At 34.7% G+C, this 19,920-nt stretch overlaps 1 protein-coding gene and 1 non-coding gene across 2 annotated transcripts; both read left to right on the forward strand.

Moving 5' to 3' along the window:
- Window positions 1-821: 821 nt before the first annotated feature.
- LOC148565451 (small nucleolar RNA R71) lies at window positions 822-929 on the forward strand. The gene has a single exon (XR_015884231.1). It is a non-coding gene; the product is annotated as a small nucleolar RNA R71 (small nucleolar RNA).
- Window positions 930-6,774: 5,845 nt separating this feature from the next.
- Window positions 6,775-13,136, forward strand: LOC107643808 (uncharacterized). The gene is made up of 8 exons (XM_016347561.3): window positions 6,775-7,320; window positions 7,984-8,108; window positions 8,870-8,907; window positions 9,564-9,674; window positions 9,769-9,848; window positions 12,410-12,446; window positions 12,638-12,679; window positions 12,767-13,136. Exons 1-8 carry the CDS (start codon window positions 7,021-7,023, stop codon window positions 12,850-12,852), a joined length of 819 nt encoding a protein of 272 aa, XP_016203047.1. The 5' UTR covers window positions 6,775-7,020; the 3' UTR covers window positions 12,853-13,136.
- Window positions 13,137-19,920: the final 6,784 nt, after the last annotated feature.

The following is a 19,920-nucleotide window of genomic DNA, read 5'->3' on the forward strand; positions in this document are numbered from 1 at the left end:
CGTCCCAAGAGGTCTTCCTCCTTGGGATTTGCGTTCTCCACTCCCCTTGTAGGTTCGGCCATGGTGCTTATGTCAATGGCCTTGCACTCTCCTTTTGGGTTCTCTTCTGTATTGCTTGGGAGAGTACTGGGAGGAATTTCAGTGATCTTTTTACTCAGCTGGCCCACTTGTGCTTCCAAATTTCTGATGGAAGACCTTGTTTCATTCATGAAGCTCACAGTGGCCTTGGATAGATCAGAGACTAGATTTGCTAAATTAGAAGCATTTTGTTCAGAGTTCTCTGTCTGTTGCTGAGTGGATGATGGAAAAGGTTTATTATTGTTAAACATGTTTCTTCCACCATTATTAAAGCCTTGTTGAGGCTTTTGATCCTTCCATGAGAAATTTGGATGATTTCTCCATGATGAGTTATAGGTGTTTCCATAAGGTTCACCTAAGTAATTCACCTCTGCTATTGCAGAGTTCTCAGGATCATAAGCTTCTTCTTCATAAGAAGCCTCTTGAGTACTGTTGGATGCAACTTGCATTCCATGCAGACTCTGAGAGATCATATTGACTTGTTGAGTCAATAGTTTATTCTGAGCCAATATGGCATTCAGAGTATCAACTTCAAGAACTCCCTTCTTCATAGGCGTCCCATTACTCACAGGATTCCTTTCAGAAGTGTACATGAACTGGTTATTAGCAACCATGTCAATGAGTTCTTGAGCTTCTGCAGGCGTTTTCTTTAGGTGAATGGATCCACCTGCAGAAGTATCCAGTGACATCTTTGATAGCTCAGATAAACCATCATAGAATATATCCAGGATGGTCCATTCTGAAAGCATGTCAGAAGGACACTTTTTGGTCAACTGTTTGTATCTTTCCCAAGCTTCATAGAGGGATTCACCTTCTTTCTGTCTGAAGGTTTGAACATCAGCTCTAAGCTTACTCAGCTTTTGAGGAGGAAAGTACTTGGCTAAGAAAGCCGTGACCAGCTTATCTCAAGAGTTCAGGCTGTCTTTGGGTTGAGAATCCAACCATAATCTAGCTCTGTCTCTTACAGCAAAAGGGAAAAGCATGAGCCTGTAGACTTCAGGATCTACTCCATTAGTCTTAACAGTATCACATATCTGCAAGAATTCAGTTAAGAACTGAAAAGGATCTTCAGATGGAAGTCCATGAAACTTGCAGTTCTGCTGCATCAGAGAAACTAATTGAGGTTTCAGCTCAAAGTTGTTTGCTCCAATGGCAGGAATGGAGATGCTTCTTCCATGTAGATTGGAATTAGGTGCAGTAAAGTCACCAAGCATCTTCCTTACATTATTATTATTTTTGGCTGCCATCTCCTCTTCCTGTTCGAAAATTTCTGAAAGGTTATCTCTGGATTGTTGTAATTTAGCTTCTCTTAATTTTCTCTTCAGAGTCCTTTCAGGTTCTGGATCTGCTTCAACAAGAATATTCTTGTCCTTGCTCTTGCTCATATGACAAAGAAGAGGGCACAGAAAAAATAATAATAATAATATGGATCCTTTATACCACAGTATAGGGATCCCTGTGTGAATAGAAGAAGAGGGGGAGACAAAGAATGTAATATAATGGAAGAAACACAACTGTGAGGAGGGTTGAGATGTGAGATGAGATGTTAGTAGATGAATAAATAAATAGAATAAGATGAGAGAGAAGGAATTTTCGAAAATAATTTTTGAAAAAGAGTTAGTGATTTTCGAAAATGGTTTTTGAAAAATGTTAGTATTTTTTCGAAAATTTTTAAAATCAAAAATAAAAATAAGAATAATTAGTTAATTAAAAAGAAATTTTTGAAAAAGAGGAAAGATATTTTCGAAAATTAGAGAGAGAGTTAGTTAGGTGGTTTTGAAAAAGTTAAGAAACCAACAAAAAGTTAGTTAGTTAGTTGAAACAAATTTTGAAAAGATAAGAAGTTAGGAGGTTAGAAAAGATATTTTGAAATCATATTTTTGAAAAAGGTAAGATATGAAGATATTTTAGAAATTAGTTTTGAAAAAGATTTGATTTTTAAAATCTCAATTAATGACTTGATTCATAAGAAATCACAAGATATGATTCTAGAACTTAAAGTTTGAATCTTTCTTAACAAGCAAGTAACAAACGTCAAATTTTTGAATCAAAACATTAATTGATCATGTTATTTTCGAAAATTTGATATAAAAATAGAAAAAAGATTTTTGAAAAATATTTTTGGAATTTTCGAAAATAACTAAGAATTTTGAAAAAGATTTGATTTTTGAAAAAGATTTTGAAAAAGATAAGATTTTCAAATTGAAAATTTGATTTGACTCATAAGAAACAACTTGATTTTAAAAATTTTTGAAAAAGTCAACTCAAATTTTCGAATTTGATGAGAGAAAAAGGGAAAGATATTTTTTTTTATTTTTGAAATTTTTATGAAAAACATGAAAATTATGCAATGCATGAAATTTTTAGATCAAAACAATGACTGCATGCAATAATGCTATGAATGTCAAGATGAACACCAAGAACATTATGAAGATCATGATGAACATCAAGAACACATTTTTGAAAAATTTTTAATGCAAAGAAAACATGTAAGACATCAAACTTAGAAATCTTTCATGTTTAGACTCTAACAAATGAAAAATGCACATGAAAAACAACTAAAGATGCAAAACATGAAAACATCAAGATCAAACAAGAAGACTTACCAAGAACAACTTGAAGATCATGAAGAACACTATGAATGCATGATATTTTCGAAAAATGCAAGATGTACATGCAAATGACACCAAACTTATGATATGACTCAAGACTCAAACAAGAAACACAAAAAATGTTTTTGATTTTTATGATTTTCTAATTTTTTGGATTTTTTTTTCGAAAATTATATGAAAAAGAAAAAAAAATAAGGATTCCAAAATTTTTAACATGAATTCCAGGAATCTTGCATTCTTAGTCTAAAGCTTCAGTCCAGGAATTAGACATGGCTCACTAGCCAGCCAAGCTTTTCAATGAAAGCTCCAGTCCAAAACACTAGACAAGGCCAATGGCCAACCAAGCTTTAGCATGTAAATCAGGAACAGCAGCAGGTGGATTAGCAACAACTAGCTTGCTCTTGATAACAAATTGCTGCCTCAGTCCAAATAAATTTAGACATGGCTTTACAGCCAGCCAGGCTTCACATGCTTCATGAAACACTAGAATTCATTCTTTAAAAATTTTGAATAAAATTATAAAAAAAATTTTTTCAAAAACAGATGAGAAAATTTTGAAATATTTTTTTGAAAGATTTTTGAAAATAAAACAAAAAGAAAATTACCTAATATGAGCAACAGGATGAACCGTCAGTTGTCCAAACTCGAACAATCCCCGGCAACGGCGCCAAAAACTTGGTGCACGAAATTGTGATGTCCAGGCTCAAACAATCCCTGGCAACGTGAGCAACTTGGTACGCGCAATCGTGATTACACTTTGATTATATAAAATTCATGGCTCTTTCTTTCCCTGGCAATGGCGCCAAGAACATGGTGCCAATACCATGGTTCACAACTTCGATACAACTAACCAGCAAGTGCACTGGGTCGTCCGAGTAATACCTTACGTGAGTAAGGGTCGAATCCCACGGAGATTGTTGGTATGAAGCAAGCTATGGTCACCTTGTAAATCTCAGTTAGGCAGATATAAATTGATAATGGTGTTTTCGAATAATAAATAATAGAATAGGGATAGAGGTACTTATGTAAATCATTGGTAGGAATTTCAGATAAGCGAATGGAGATGCTTTCGTTCCTCTGAACCTCTGCTTTCCTGCTATCTTCATCCAATCAGTCTTACTCCTTTCCATGGCTGGCTTTATGCAAGGGCATCACCGTTGTCAGTGGCTACATCCCCTCCTCTCAGTGAAAAATATGCTCACATGCTCTGTCACAGCACGGCTAATCATCTGTCGGTTCTCGATCATGCTGGAATAGGATTCACCCTCCTTTTGCGTCTGTCACTAACACCCAACAATCGCGAGTTTGAAGCTCGTCACAGTCATTCAATCATTGAATCCTACTCGGAATACCACAGACAAGGTTTAGACTTTCCGGATTCTCTTGAATGCCGCCATCATTCTAGCTTACGCCACGAAGATTCTGGTTAGGAGATCTAAGAGATATTCATTCTAGCTTATTTCATGTAGAACGGAAGTATTTGTCAGGCACGTGTTCATAGGGGAGAATGGTGATGAGCATCACACATAATCATCACCTTCATCACGTTCTTGGGTGCGAATGGATATCTTAGAAGCGAAATAAGATGAATTGAATAGAAAACAGAAGTACTTTGCATTAATCTTTGAGGAACAGCAGAGCTCCACACCTTAATCTATGGAGTGTAGAAACTCTACCGTATGAGAATACATAAGTGAAGGTCCAGGCATGGTCGAGATGGCCAGCCCCCAAAACGTGATCTAAGATAGCATACAACTGATTAAAGATGCCTAATACAATAGTAAAAGATCCTATTTATAATAAACTAGCTACTAGGGTTTACATGAGTAAGTAATTGATGCATAAATCCACTTCCGGGGCCCACTTGGTGTGTACTTGGGCTGAGCTTTAAGTGTTGCACATGCAGAGGCCATTTGTGGAGTTGAACGCCAGGTTTTGATCCATTTCTGGCGTTCAACTCTGGTTTTGGATCCTTTTCTGGCGCTGGATGCCAGATTTAGGTAGAAAGCTGGCGTTGAACGCCAGTTTACGTCATCTATTCTTGGCCAAAGTATGGACTATTATATATTTCTGAAAAGCCCTGGATGTCTACTTTCCAACGCAATTAGAAGCGCGCCATTTCGAGTTCTGTAGCTCCAGAAAATCTACTTTGAGTGCAGGGAGGTCAGAATCCAACAGCATCAGCAGTCCTTCTTCAACCTCTGAATCTGATTTCTGCTCAAGTCCCTCAATTTCAGCCAGAAAATATCTGAAATCACAGAAAAACACACAAACTCATAGTAAAGTCCAGAAATGTAAATTTAACATAAAAACTAATGAAAACATCCCTAAAAGTAACTAGATCCTACTAAAAACATACTAAAAACAATGCCAAAAAGCGTATAAATTATCCGCTCATCAAGGGTGAAGTTTAATTCTAGTTATTATGCCACAAAAATCCTAATTATCCAGATATAAAAGGATTATATGTTACGTATCCCGTTAAGTCCAGATAATTAGAATTTAGGAGAAATTGTTTTTAAGTTGTTGTTCAAGTAAAGAGCTTTTCCAAGTTATACAAGAACTCAATTAGAAAGAGGGTCATACTTCCGTTCCACCCAAATTCATAAGATAAATAACGAAAACAATTCTTGAATTATAAATCAGTACATGAATTAAAATTAAAAAAAATAATAGTATCAATCTATATAATAGACAGAGCTCCTAACCTTAATAGTGGAGGTTTAGTTGCTCATGTTTCAGAGAGAAAAATAAGGATTCTGATAAAATGTATTTTAGTAGAGGTGGAATCCCCTGTAAAATAATTCCAATCCCCTTTAATATCTAATCCTAATTAATTTAAAATCTATCTTCTAATGCTAAAATAATATCTTTTTCTATTTTAAAATAAAAATAAAGTTTTAAATCAGAATTAATTAATCAGCGTTTTCTGCACTTCGCGCTTGTCACGCGTACGCGTTAGTCACGCTTAGGCGTCGATGGTCTTCTTCGCGTGTCACGCGTACGCGTCAGGTACGCGCACGCGTCAGGTACGCGCACGCGTCAGGTACGCACATGTGTCGCTCCTCGCTGCCATCTCCTTTAATTCTTGTGCTCCTTCCATTTGTGCAAGCTTCCTCTCCATCCTCTAAGCATTTCTGCCCTATATAGCATTTTTCTCTTTTTCTGCGGAAGCTCCATCATATCCAACCAAATGCTACCTAAAATAAACAGAATCGCACAAGACTCAAAGTAGTATCCATAGTGGCTAAAAGATAATTAATTATTGATTAAACTCAACAATTTAAATGCAAATTCACTAGGAAAAGATAGAAAGATGCTCACGCATCACCTGCTATAGGCTTTTTTTAAAGTATTAAGCCTGCCCTGTTATTCGTCTGGCCTAGCCTGAAACCTGTTAATAGGTCTAATATTTTTTTTTACAAAAATAAAAATATTATTTAAAAAATTTATTTTTAATAAACATATTTATATTTAATATCTCATATTTAATATTTACAAAAAATTTTAAATTTTAAAGTATTTAAAATATACAAAACTATTTATAATTAAATATAATAAATTTAAAACATCTCATAATTTTGTTAATAATAAAAAAATTATTTATATATATAATTATGTATTAATAAGCCTGACAGACTAATAAGACTAATTAGTGAGTCTGACCTAACCTATTAACATAATAAAACTTTTATAACAGGACAGACTAAACCAGGCCAAAGGCCGCTTAACCTTTTTCCACCTCTAATACTATGTTTGTTTGAAGGGAAAATGAAAAAAAAAAAAGAGAAAAAAAATTAAAAAAAATAATTATTTTCTATTGTTTAATTAAGAAAAAAAATTAAAAAAAAAGGATGAAAAAAATTGGTGAGACTTACCAATTTTTTTCTCTCTATACTTCTAATATTATTTCTTTATTTTTTTAATATATTTTATGATACAAAAATAAAATAATTTTTTTATAATATTTTTTTTTTATTTATTTTTTTCATCCAAACACATGTAAACTAAAATAAAAATTCACTCATTTTCTTTTTTTTTTTTTCTTTCTATTTCATTTTTTTTGTTCTGTTTCTTTTCTTTCAACCGAACGTAGCCTAAATGTGATCCGACCTATCCAACCCAAACACAATTCCGAAACCTAGTCGGAAAAACAAACGGAAAGTGGCAACCACCATCCACGACGGACCAATCGAAACGCTGACAATACTCCCAATACACACTCCCCCCCCCCCTTTCCTTTTTTTCTCTCTCTCTCTCTCTCTCATCAAAACTTAATTTTTAAGCGGAAACAGAAGAGTGCCTCCAATTTCGCAAATTTTTATAGGAAATGGCGATTAATTCAGCATCTTGTTGCTGCATGCCATTCTCCTCTTTGCCTTCTTCTTCTTCGTCTCGTTCCGTTCTCGGAGCGCCCAATTCAAAGCCCGGCTTCTTCGGCGACGCTCCGCGCCTCAGCGCTCCGAGCCTCAGGCTCGTATCGGTTCGGGCCCAGGCACCCGATAGGGATGGTCCTGTTGGTGGACCCAAGAGGCGGGTCAGCTTAGATAACTCAGTTACCTCCGTCGGGTTATCCTCTTCCTCCGCTTCTTCCGTGATCGATTTTCTCACCCTCTGCCATCGCCTTAAGGTAATGGAAGGAAAGAGTTCATCACTCAAACCCTTCATGTAAGAAATCGCAGTTTTCTCTTTTTTCCTTTTCCCCTTACTTTATGGTTTAATCGGTTTATTTTGTTCTGTCATCTTCTCTCTGTCTTTGAAAATCATAATTTCTTAGAATAAAGTGAAGCAGTGTGGAGAAAACATATGATCCTAAAAAATCCCAATTTGACCCTTTCTTTTTTATAATTTTATTCAATTGATAATGAATTGTGTTACCGTAGACTCGGGTTTTTGTGGGAATCCCATACATGGGAATATATTTTACCAGTAAATTTTTTCATATGTATAGGTATATAAGATAAGATATTGTAATTGTAATTCAGTATTATATTTTGGGTTGGATGCTAGATATGTTATTACATAGGTTGAAATTGGCTATCTTTATGATTCTGGTGGGCTATGGAACCATTTTTCAGAAAATGTGATCAGATATATATCTCACTGTTTTATTTACTTTAATGCAAAGGAGCAGCAGATTAATTTTATTGAATGCTTTTGTAAATTTAACTAGTCATTTGGAGATGATGCTACCATAGGTATATAAAAATATTTTGAAGATGTAAACTGTGGTTCTACAACAGTGATTCACTAATAATGTAGTCATTTCTTGCCATGCATATGTTCCTCATAGACCACAAAGCGGAAAGGATGGATTAATCATGGGATAAAGAGTGCTGAATCGATTGCTGACCATATGTATCGAATGGCTTTGATGGCACTGATTGCTGCCGATGTACCTGGATTGAATAGAGAAAGGTTTCAAATTGAATTTTGCTATTATTCAAATTTGTTTTCTTCTTATTTTTGTTTGGGTTCATTCTGTTCAGTTGTTATGGTAAGCTGCTATCCTGTTTTGGGGGGTAATACATACATCTTTAGATTCCGTGATTAATGGAAGTATGATGATCCTACTATTTTGAGGTTGCTTGGCTTGAATTATATATCATAACACTTGATGTGGCACACATTCAAAAGTTTTGTTAGGGCGAGAAAGTTACTTTAGATCAGGTGCATCTTATAAATATCAACTTAAAAAAATTAGATGGTCCACTAATTAGCATAATTTCACTAATAAGAAAACTGCTTGCTGCTTCAATATGGAGTTAAACTCTGGCTGGATGATGAGCTGCCTGTTTCAAACTTCTTCAATCTAGCCTCTCTGTCTTTGTTATCTTGAAGATGTGAGTTTACTACTGTTGTCACAGATAAATGAGATTCTTTTATAGTTGGGATCTTGAGATTTCTATAAAATGAAATTTTTATAACCTAGCTTAGGCCCTAATCCAAAAAAAGGGGACCTTTTTTTACTCTCTAAATTGTAGGTATCTAATAGTATGAGTCAGTGTATTTATATCCACCTCATCGATTTTTTTACTGAGACTTCCTTGTCTCAGTATTCATCATCATTGTAGTAATTTACTTAGCTTTCTTGCCTCTGTTCATGTTATTCATATTTCTGGACTTGCTTTTGGGTTATGTCCGCCTGATTTTCTCTATGCATTCTTTGTGTTGTGCAGATGTATCAAGATAGCACTTGTGCATGATATTGCAGAAGGTATCTCTCTAATGCCTTCTGACAGAATAATTTTTGCTGTTTGATAATAAGTATTGATGGAAAGTTTTACACAGGTTGATTTGCTAGTTGTTTTGGATAGAATAAAAAATTTGCAAAATCATTTTCAAATGACTTGCGGCGGACTTATTGCTTGTCCTTCTAAGCTGCAACAATTGAAAATTCCACTGCAGCACAACTTTTAGAAGATGTGTTGATGGTTCTTTCATGTGACCAGAAAGTTCTGACACAAAGCATGTTTGATCTTAGTTAGTTTTGTCCTTTATAAGATTCACTTCTCCAGCTTAATAATAATCAGTGGATCAAAGACATGTTAGTGAATGTCGCTTGATAAATTGTTAATTAGTCGTACATATTGACTATATGAATCAAAGAATAAGCAAGATGAAACTCCCAACTGGAATGTTTTGAATAAATATTTGCAAAAGCTAATTTGTACTTGGCAAGCAAAAGTCCGTAAAAAATTATTGGAATATTTGACTCATCTGATTTGTGACTTTATTGCTTTTGTAAGTGGCAGTGAGCACATTCTTTATCCATAAGTATCTTCTATAAAGAAAGATAAAAGGAAAAGGGCTTAAGTCTAGTCTACTTTTTTATATTACTTTGTAATCTAAATTCATTTTTGCATTCAATAGCTATTGTAGGAGATATAACACCATCTGATGGGGTGCCCAAGGCTGAAAAGAGCAAAAGGGAGAAGGCAGCTTTGAGTGAGATGTGTGAACTTCTTGGTGGAGGGATGAGGGGTAATTGCAAATTATATTTTCTTGTAGATTTACACTAAACTTTCCAAATCATGAAACAAAGTTTTACTTAGATGGCACCTTTCTTAATTTGCAGCTGAGGAGATCAAAGAACTTTGGGAAGAGTATGAAAACAATTCCTCTAAAGAGGCTAATCTTGTAAAAGATTTTGACAAGGTACACATATGCTATCTTATACAGAAAAGCCTTCTCGCTACATAGATCCTTGGAAATGCACTTAAATACAATAACTTTAAATGCATATAGTTTTGTGAACATCGATTTCAGCATATGGGGAATTATGCAAAGATCAGCAGTGACTTTTATGAGTTACATTACTAGTAAATTCTTTTGTGAGGAAATGTGGGAAAGCACGAGTTTAATATGTTGAGATTTTAATTAACATAATTTAAGCATAAATGGAGTGTACAAAATTGACATGATCTATGAGAGGGTGCAATGGTGCTTTTGGCCCATATAGTCAATATAACCTAGTAAGATGGTTTTGTTGTAGCCTTTGGATATAGTAAAACTATACAAGTACCTCTACCCATCAGCTTAAGCTTTTGGGAGAGATTGTTTGCTGATATGGTATCAGAAATTTATGACAAAAAAGGTGAGAATTCGATCCATGTTGTCCCAGTTCTTTCAAATTAAGGATTACAGTCACAAGATAAGATGGACATGCGCATTATCCATGCATCAAGCCTAAAAATGTTAATTGTGGGAGGAGACTTCTTAGATATATAATCATTGATGTGTCTCAACCCAGCAGCTTGTAGGCATAGTTTTGAGAACCAGATCGAACTGGCCAGTTTGACCTGGTTTACCGGGAACTTGCCACTAGACTGGTCCAGTTCGGGGTAAAAACTGGTTGCACGTGAATTGGTCAAAAACTGAAAAAACCAGTAAAAGAAATTGGTAAACTGGTTGAACTAACTTGGTTTTTGGCAGTTAACTGGTTCAAAATAATAATACATAAAAGGAATTTTTTTTCTAAAAAATATATATTTTATACATTGATATATTATTTTATTATATCGGAGTTGAACCTTTAAACCTTTAGCTTCACTAGTTCGAATTTTGGTTCGGCTTTTAGAACATTGCTTGTAGGTGTTTGGAAAATATTTTCAACTATATAGCACAAGTGATAGACTCTCTAGAATCAATAACCCCAGTCAGATCTATGTCTAGAAACACACAAATAGCTAGCTTCCTGATTCTAAAAATAGTGTTTAGGAATAGAGTAGAGGTATCCTACTAAGGATTTCTCAAAAAAATAAATAAGAGTAGAGGCATCCTACTAAAGATTTTTCATAAAAAAGAAAAGGAAATCACTGCTTTCACTCATTTTATTAATTATAATTAGCTTATCTACTGTGCTAGATCTGAAGTTCAAAGCCAAAGGCATGATTACACTTTAGCTTTATCAGTACAAAATTTCTGGAACACTTTTTCAATTAACTTCTCTATAGATAATCCCAACTTCTAGTCACTATATTGCTGCTTAGTAGTGACATTCAGTGCCACTATAACTCAGATATATTTTCTGAGAAACACAACACACGTTTGAGACAAAAAGTCATGTATAACGAAAGATCCTGCTAATGCTTTAGTCACATGCGTATTTGTATAGACCATCAAAGATGTCTAATACCTAGAAGCATTATATTTAAAACTTAAAAAATTGATTGAAAATTTTTTGCAGTCTAATCCTGAATAAAGCAAGTAAACTAAATGTCGCCTTCTAAGTCCACTAAGCATGAGATCTACATTTATTGTGTCTTAATTAGCCTGTACTGCATTCGATTTTATCCAAGAAAAATGTATTTTTTTAAAAAAAATTTCACCTCTTGGATTTTCTTACACGGTTACACCTACATAAAATTTTCTTGTACAACTTTATGGTCCAGATTAATGGTTTCATTTACTTGTTTCAGTTCTGTTATAAATCCTCTTGCAACTTGAGTGATTAAGGAAAATGAATAATGACGAATGTGTTGAATAGTTTGAACTTTGAACACATACACTCGTGATAAAGGTTGTTAGGGGAACTTGGGTATTATGGGGTGCCCAAATCCTCTATTGAGTAGCATATGATGCTTGATGTTGTATTTAAGAAGAGTGATTCTTCACCCTTAAAAGATAGCTTTTAGGGTGTTTCTCCCATTTTCTTGAGGTGCTTAACGTTGGTATCAGAACCTGGTTGTTGGCAGCACAGAAGGGGCTACTTAGAGGCTAGATTGGGATGAATACTGGATACTGGTAGCTGATAGCCAACTGCCTACTGCTGATGTATTTTTAGGGACTCAGGTATTATGAGATGTTCAAAGTCCCACATTGAGTAGCGTTGGATGTTAATGTTGGATTTAAGGAAAGTAGTCTTTCCCCATTAATAGTTAGCTTTTAAGGCCTAGTTCCCCGTTTTACTTAGGTACTTAACAAGGCGGTGTACTCTGTTTAATCGTGATGAAACTTTGGCATCAACGATTATCAAGATAACCATGATCCATCCATGATCAATTTCAAGTTATTAATAACAATTTCATATATCAATATTAAAAAATTCAAGGGATTAAAGTGTTTGTTGTTTAAATTTATGTAGGAAAAAGTTTATGCAAGATAGTGTGTTTTCCCTTTATGTTATCACAACATGCATGTCTGGAGTTGGAACTGTCAATTGAGATCTTGTGGTTTCTTTATAATTGCTTTCCCTTGCTTCTTTGAATTCTGATCAGGTTGAAATGATTCTACAAGCACTGGAATATGAAACGGGTAAGTTATGGATAGATCCATTTTCTCCTATATTGAATTGAAACCATTTCAAAACCTTATTTGGAATTTTTAAACAACTGATTTTCTTCTTGATGAGCTGATAATGTTTCCCTAAATCAAGTTTGACCTTACTTACTGAGTAGTCATGATGTGCTGTTTAATGCTAAAATTCTTCTGTATTTTTTTGGCAGAACATGGGAAGGTTTTGGATGAATTTTTCATTTCAACTGCAGGTAGAGTTAAATAAACATTCTCTAGTAATGAAATGGAACTTCTTTGTTTAAACTTTTCCTTAGTCTCTGCACATGTTTGGCCTTCAGGAAAGTTTCAGACTGAAATAGGGAAAAATTGGGCAGCTGAGATCATTTCAAGAAGAAAATCTTTGTCAAAAAAGAGGCTAAGTTGATGATATAAGCAAGTGGCTAATTATGGTTGGTGAGATTGACACAATGGCTAAGTATACTTGACAACCTTTAAGCATGACTTCATTCATAACGTAGTTCTGGAGTTTTGACATAAATTAGGGATAATATCTATCATTTGTCCCATATAAGTTTACCTTCGTTCCTTTTTAAAAAAGAATCTTTTGTTGGTGACTCATTTAGTCTCAGCTTCTTTGTTTCATTCTTTTCTTTTGAAGACATTATGGTGTAAATTCTTACCAAGTATTTAGGCATTTTTTTCGCAGTTGTACTGTCTTCTAAGCATTGCAGGTGCAACTGTTTGGTTTTATTTGTTTTTTATGAAGTTAATTTAAATAGGTATTTCCTTTTCTTTTTTAAGCAGTTTCTTGTTTGTTTTTCCTTGGTTGTTTTTTTTTTCTTTCCAGTCACCCAAAAAAAAAAAATAGGTATTCCTTTTTAAGCGATATAGTTTGGCACCGCAATTCAATGATAAAAGAAATTTCCAGCGTATTAGTTAGAAACCTTTAAATTAAGAAATATTCAGATCATACATTGTCGTATTTCGATTTAAATATTTTACAATGCCAATTTATTATTAATCCGCGATATTAATGTGTTGTGAAGTCAAGATATAGTAGAGGACAGTAACAGTTTTTCAAGCAGGATTAGTCGGATATCAATGGATGTATAAGTGATGGAAACCAAAAAAAAAGAGGATTCAATTATGAGTGTTTGGTAGTTGGTGATCATTTTGAAACGAACGCCAGAAGGTTGTTGGGCAGGATTTGCAGTGAGTTTGCTATGACTCGCGTTGAACTGCGGCCAGGTTGCACTTTCAATCTTTCTGCTTATATTTAAATATCAGGTCCAAATTTTCACTATCTTATTTTTGAGAGAGTAACAGCTATTATCATCAAACTCCTCACCAATAGTGAAGTTGATTGTTCTTGGTTTGGTATGGGTGCATAACGATGCTATATATCTCCGCTAGAAGGCTGACCATGCTATATGAGGTAATCATGAATTGATTTGATAAGAATCTAACTAACGACGTGTAACAGCGCTATTGATCGTTGCTATGGGTTTGTCTAATCCTTTGGGATATATAGAAGCATGAGAACGCTGCCTAGTGGTTTTTCTAAGGTTCGACAACTCCTCCTTACCTCCTTTCTACCAATATTACATAAGCAAGACATACAATTTTCAATCCACACTTTACAATTAGTTCGCATAATGGCAAACACGTAGGCATATAGTTAAGTAGTCATTACCAATAAAACACACCCAAATAATACACACAAATGCACTTTTTCAATGTGTGTCCTATTAGCTATGAGCTCAAGTGTCAATTAACTACAAGACCCACATATTCCATAGCTAACCCGAACAGTTTTATAGTCATACATCTTACAAGGGGTATCATCAAAACTTCCCTGAAGTCTATAGAATATATAAATCATCGAAGGAATAGTTCTCTCACCTTTTCTTAGAGGAATCCTATTTGAAAGAGTAACAGACCCCTTTTCGAGCTTGAAGAGGACCACATATGATCCCAATACAAGTATCCTGTATCCATAGGTCCTCATTATTGTAATCATGTTAAAACCATGAGAAGGCTGTGGTAATTATCAATATCAATCTCAACCTCATTGGCATTCTATCACCATACTCGACTGTCATCTTTATCATTGTAATTCAGATCCTAATTTCCTTTCCTACAACTCCTACATTTCAATTCACAAAAAATACATCCACAAAGGTGTAACTTGGGCCATTATGTATGTCTTGCGGCTCTAGGGTCTTCAGAAGAGACTTTGAACGCCCACCAAGGAAGCCTTCTCTAACATGGAAAGCTAGCACATTCCTACGTACAGAGTCTCATGTCGTGTACGTGAAAAAACTCTCACTACAACTGTATCACTAAAAGGCATTTGGAATTCTCCTACTACATGGGAGTCCTCTGAGCTTGCGAGGTCTCTGAACTAGAGTTTTCTTGTCCAGAAGGGAGCCATAAATCACTTAAAACAAGCGGATACAATAACATCCTATTACCCTAAACATTATCTCTAGCCGTAAGAAGGATAACAAAGTGTCATAACTGATGAAGGAATAAAGCCCAAAGTCATATAAAGCAGAATTACAATACGCAAAACATTCACACACGATACTAAATGTGTAGGTACGAACAGAACAAGACATAATACATATAAAACCTTGTAGATAGCTTCAAGATACACAAGGTAATAATAAAAATAAACAAGATATATATATATATGATATTAAAAAAAAAAAGAGGACTAGTCACAGCCTGCGGAGTTTAGGCCGGCTAGTCAAACTAAAATACAAAAGAGTTTTGGAAGTTAAAAACAGCTTATACAATTTATCTCTCAAACAATATGTAACAACATCACACATCAATAATTTCTCATACATCAATTCATCACTTACCACCCATCATAATCATAATAGTCATCGACCACCAATCATAGCTCAACATCAATAATTCATCATCATGCAACATTAACTCAAGAATCAACACCATATATGAACAAGAACCTCATTTCAACAATTATCAACAATCAATCCAATCCTATCATATGGTCCACTAACCTAAGTGTCCAGAAATATTACATATTACATAGAGAAAACCGAAACCATATTTTAGTCTATTCCCAATATGTACCAAACACCAAAACAAAGCCACCAAACTCGATCCAAAAGCCTCAAACCAACTCCAACAAACACCAAAACTCAATCTAACATCATACAATATACCAACATCAAACATAGAGTTCATAAAAATAACTAAACACAAGAATTTATTGAGACCTTACCTTACCCAACGAGATTAGAGGTAAAATCCAACAATATTCCAACGCTAGATCACCCCCTAAACAAACAAAATCACAAAATCTACTCAAAAATCAAACGTAAAAATGCGAAAATATTAGGGAAAGAAACTGGAGTGCGAGTTTTGAGTTCCTACCTACAAACCTTAATTATAAATGATGGGCTCGGCGAGAGCTTCGCGTAACCACAAACGGCTCGTCAATCGGAGCACTGCAGCTCAAGTTATGGCTCCCAAAAGGTGACAATGAATAGTGACACCCATTTTTTTCTCCATTCTCTTCACTCACCGTGGTCCCTCTCTCTCTTTTATGGAAAATGAGCTGAAAGCTCATTAAACATATATATCTATGTTGGGCTTTGGGCCCGGTTTAGGCCTGGTCCAATCCGTTAGTGTTTCAGGTCCGTTTGGCCCACTTTGGACCAAAACTTTTAAGATTAGTACCCGATTTTTTATTCTAAATTATTTTTGTCCTTTCAAAACAATAAATTTAATTTTCAAAATTTTATTTTCCAAAATACGCAGTACCAGACAGACTAGAGCCGGTACTACCGATATGCATTTTTATAAAAAAAATTTCGCAAAAGATATATTTTTCCACTCAGAAAAATTCATTAAATTCAAATTTCACCTTTTTATTTTTAAAATATCATTTCTATATTTTCGAGCCTATTCTGGGTAGTTAAAAATTATTATTTTATTAAAGTGGTTATTCCAATTCTTACATTCTCCCCTCCTAATTAGGAATTTTGTCCCTAAAATTCGAATCGCGTGATATTTCCTCCACGAAGCATTCTACTACCCACGTTGTCAACCTAAACAAGTCGTCAAAACCTCTCGTCTACCATAGTTCTACTGTGTCGATGTTCTCTCTCGCCTTTCGTTGCGTCACTCTAATTATTCGTCACTAAGAATTCGACTTACTCTACTACCTCGAACAGAAAATTCCCTTTAAACCAAATACCCCTTTTGTAAAATTTTGTAAAGCTTTCAAAACAAGTTCAATCTAAACATTTTCAATGTCAAAGCTTTTTCAAAAGACTCAAAAATTATTTATTCTAAAATCAATTACTTTAAATCATGATTTTTCTTAAATTCATTAAAATCCTTAAATCATAACTTTTCAATTTGAATCCTTTTCGAGAAGTTAAATTACAAACCAAATTCACAAAGCAACAAAATCATAAAACTCACTTTTTCTATAAACCATATCATTTAAACCAAGAGTTTCGACCTAGTTTCAAAACCAAATCATTTAAACCAAAAGTTCCAAACCAAATTTCAAAATTATTCTACGCTTTAAAACTTTTTCAACACAATTCACGGCCATACCGGTTAGAAATTGAAAATCCTTATTAAAAATTGCAAAAATATTTGTCCTCATTTTGTAGCTGCATCGGTCGGTACTTCCCCTGCCACCAGTGCTGAACCTCACCCATCAACTGATATGCCGCAAACTCCACAAACTGGTTTTCTAGAATATGTTAAGCTCGTAACGCATTAGCTAGGCTAATCATTCTCACTATCTCTCCATTAACGTGATTGACTTTGTCCGTGAGTTGCCATTCGGAGTCCTGTCTACACCAAACAATCGATATCGAGGTGATCAGTTGATAAGAATTTAATTGGGGTTTAAGGGTTTAATACATTCAAAGTAGTAAAATCCTAATGGAAGGGGGACTAGAAAAGAATGGGATTAAAAGGGGAATTTATTAGCATAAAGAGACACAGCAGAAATATAAAAGATAGATAAAGGTTTTTCCTACTAGACCTCTAAGATACCTGTTCTTAGCAACCTAGGTCACCGGAAGGGGCTCCCTACTAGACCTTCAAAGAACTTGTCCTTGACAACCTAGATCAGAGGGATGAAAATTGAATCACTCAATCTTTTCCATGTAACAAGCGAAGCAAATCAATCACCTCACTCCTCACACAATAAAAACGTGCTTAAAAGCAACTAAAAATTTATTCATAAAAAGTTATCAAAATTGTCTCAACAGAAGGTGTTTAAATAGACCCCAAACAAACTAGCTAAAAGATAAGATAAGATAACTAATTTAAATCAGATTTGATCTTATTAGATTAGATCAGATTTGATTTAAATTTAAAATCCCTAAAAATACTACTAAGCAAATCAGGAGTAATTCAAATCTTTCAACAAACTCTAACAACAAAACAAACTAACATAAATGCCTAAAAATTCGAAAATTAATAATAAATTATGCCTCTCATTGAATTTGAAAAGCATTATTGGGCTTCTTGCTGTCCTGACTTAGCCCAATGGGCTTTATGAGTTGTCGCCCTTTCAGCACCACTGTTTTTGAAATGGACTCTTGATTTTTTTGATGTCCAAGACTGGCATGGTACAATTCTTCTAGTATTCAGATCCTTGAATATAACAAGATTACCATTCTATTTCTCAGCTTTAAGATGACGAAAATGCCCTCCTGACGACGTATCATTCTCTCCCTCTTCAAAAAGATTTGTCCTCGAATCTTGCATGAGATGCTCTTCGTCCCTCCAAGGAATCCAAACCCAATCTCTAGGTTTAAATACCATGGTTTGATGACTTTTTTCTACCCACTGAATTGTGGCTATATCCTTCATGTGTGCCAGTTCAATCTTTTCAACCATACGTTCACCATCTTGTCCAAAGTGTGCAATTTGTCTTCCTTTCTTTTCATCCATATTAATGCTTCCATAATTGATCAGTGAATCTACAAAGCCTGGAAAAGTTGATATAAAAATACTAGAAATTTCATGGTTAGGTGTATGAGAAACTAAGGATTCCGTGGAATTCAAAGATACTAATGCACTCTTGTCTAAGCTAGAACTTTCTATATCTCTCTCACAAGTGTGTTTATTGCTTTCAGTTTCTTTGTCACTCATTGACTCCTCTCTTTCACTATTCTCATCTTTTCTCTCAAAACTCTCGCTTTCAAACAAACATGGATTCTTTTCACTCAAACACTCACTCTCTTTTTCAATTTCTTTTCTCTCATATTTTTCAAATTGCTCACATCCCAAGGACCCAGTTGAGAAATTCTGCACTGTTGAATCTTCCAAGGACACATCATCCTCTACAGCATACTTAACAAATTCTTCTATCTCTGACTTTGAAGAAGAATGAAAGATAGGCGTAGAAGAATTCCTCTTGTTATGGCGATCTATTATTTGTTGCACTTGCTCCCAGTTAATGGCCAATTTGACCAAATCGTCCATGGTCGTGTAACGGTAACGTTGGACTGTATCTGCAAGTTCTTCGCGTAATCCAAACAAAAATCAGTCCATAAGAACCTCAGGGCTCCTTTTGATATTAGCCTTGTCCATCAAATATAAAAACTCCTTGTGGTACTCCATCACTGATTGTGAACCTTGTTGCAACTTACAAAATCTTCCAAAAAATTCATTGTGGTAAGATGATAGTACAACTCGATTCCTCATGTGGTATGATGATGTCACAAACTGTCTCCTCATGATTTTCTTCATCTTCTCCCAGCTGCAAATTGGACTCTTTCCGTACCGTCTTCTGGATCTTCCTAATTCAGTCCACCATATACGGTCATCATCGGAAAAATTGGCTTGTACTAGTCGAACCTTCTTTTCCTCTGAAAGGATGCAAGTTGCAAAAAACGACTCTACCTTTCTTTCCCATTCGAAATAAGCTTCAGGGTTGTTCCTCCCTTTAAATGCAGGGATTTTCAACCGAAAACCCTTTTTCACATATGAGATTCCGTCATCATCACTTTCGTACTCAATTATATTTTTTTTTGTTTGACTCTAACGTGAATTTACAGAAATTTAAAGAGAAAAAAAAAAGACTAAACAAGACCCATAAAACGTGTAGATAAATAAGAATTTACCTACGACCTGTAACTGATACCAGATGATAAAGAAAAAAAAAATAGGGTACAATAGAAAAGACACAGCGAAAACATAAAAGATAGATAAAGGTTTTTCCTACTAGACCTCTAAGATACCTGTTCTTAGCAACCTAGGTCACCAGAAGGGGCTCCCTACTAGACCTTCAAAGAACTTGTCCTTGATAACCTAGATCAGAGGGATGAAAATTGAATCACTCAATCTTTTCCATGTAACAAGCGAAGCAAATCACTCACCTCACTCCTCACACAATAAAAACGTGCTTAAAAGCAACTGAAAATTTATTCATCAAAAGTTATCAAAATTGTCTCAACAAAAGGTGTTTAAATAGACCCCAAAC

The sequence above is a fragment of the Arachis ipaensis genome, chromosome B5, assembly GCF_059453495.1.
Source record: "Arachis ipaensis isolate K30076 ecotype BB chromosome B5, ASM5945349v1, whole genome shotgun sequence".
Classification (NCBI taxonomy): Eukaryota; Viridiplantae; Streptophyta; class Magnoliopsida; order Fabales; family Fabaceae; genus Arachis; species Arachis ipaensis.

Coding starts and splice junctions, on each gene's coding strand:
- LOC107643808 (XM_016347561.3), top strand. CDS start 7,021: ATGGCGATTAATTCAGCATCTTGTTGCTGCATGCCATTCTCCTCTTTG. Junction 8,109..8,869: donor CCTGGATTGAATAGAGAAAG/GTTTCAAATTGA, acceptor TGTGTTGTGCAG/ATGTATCAAGATAGCACTTG. Junction 8,908..9,563: donor TGTGCATGATATTGCAGAAG/GTATCTCTCTAA, acceptor TGCATTCAATAG/CTATTGTAGGAGATATAACA.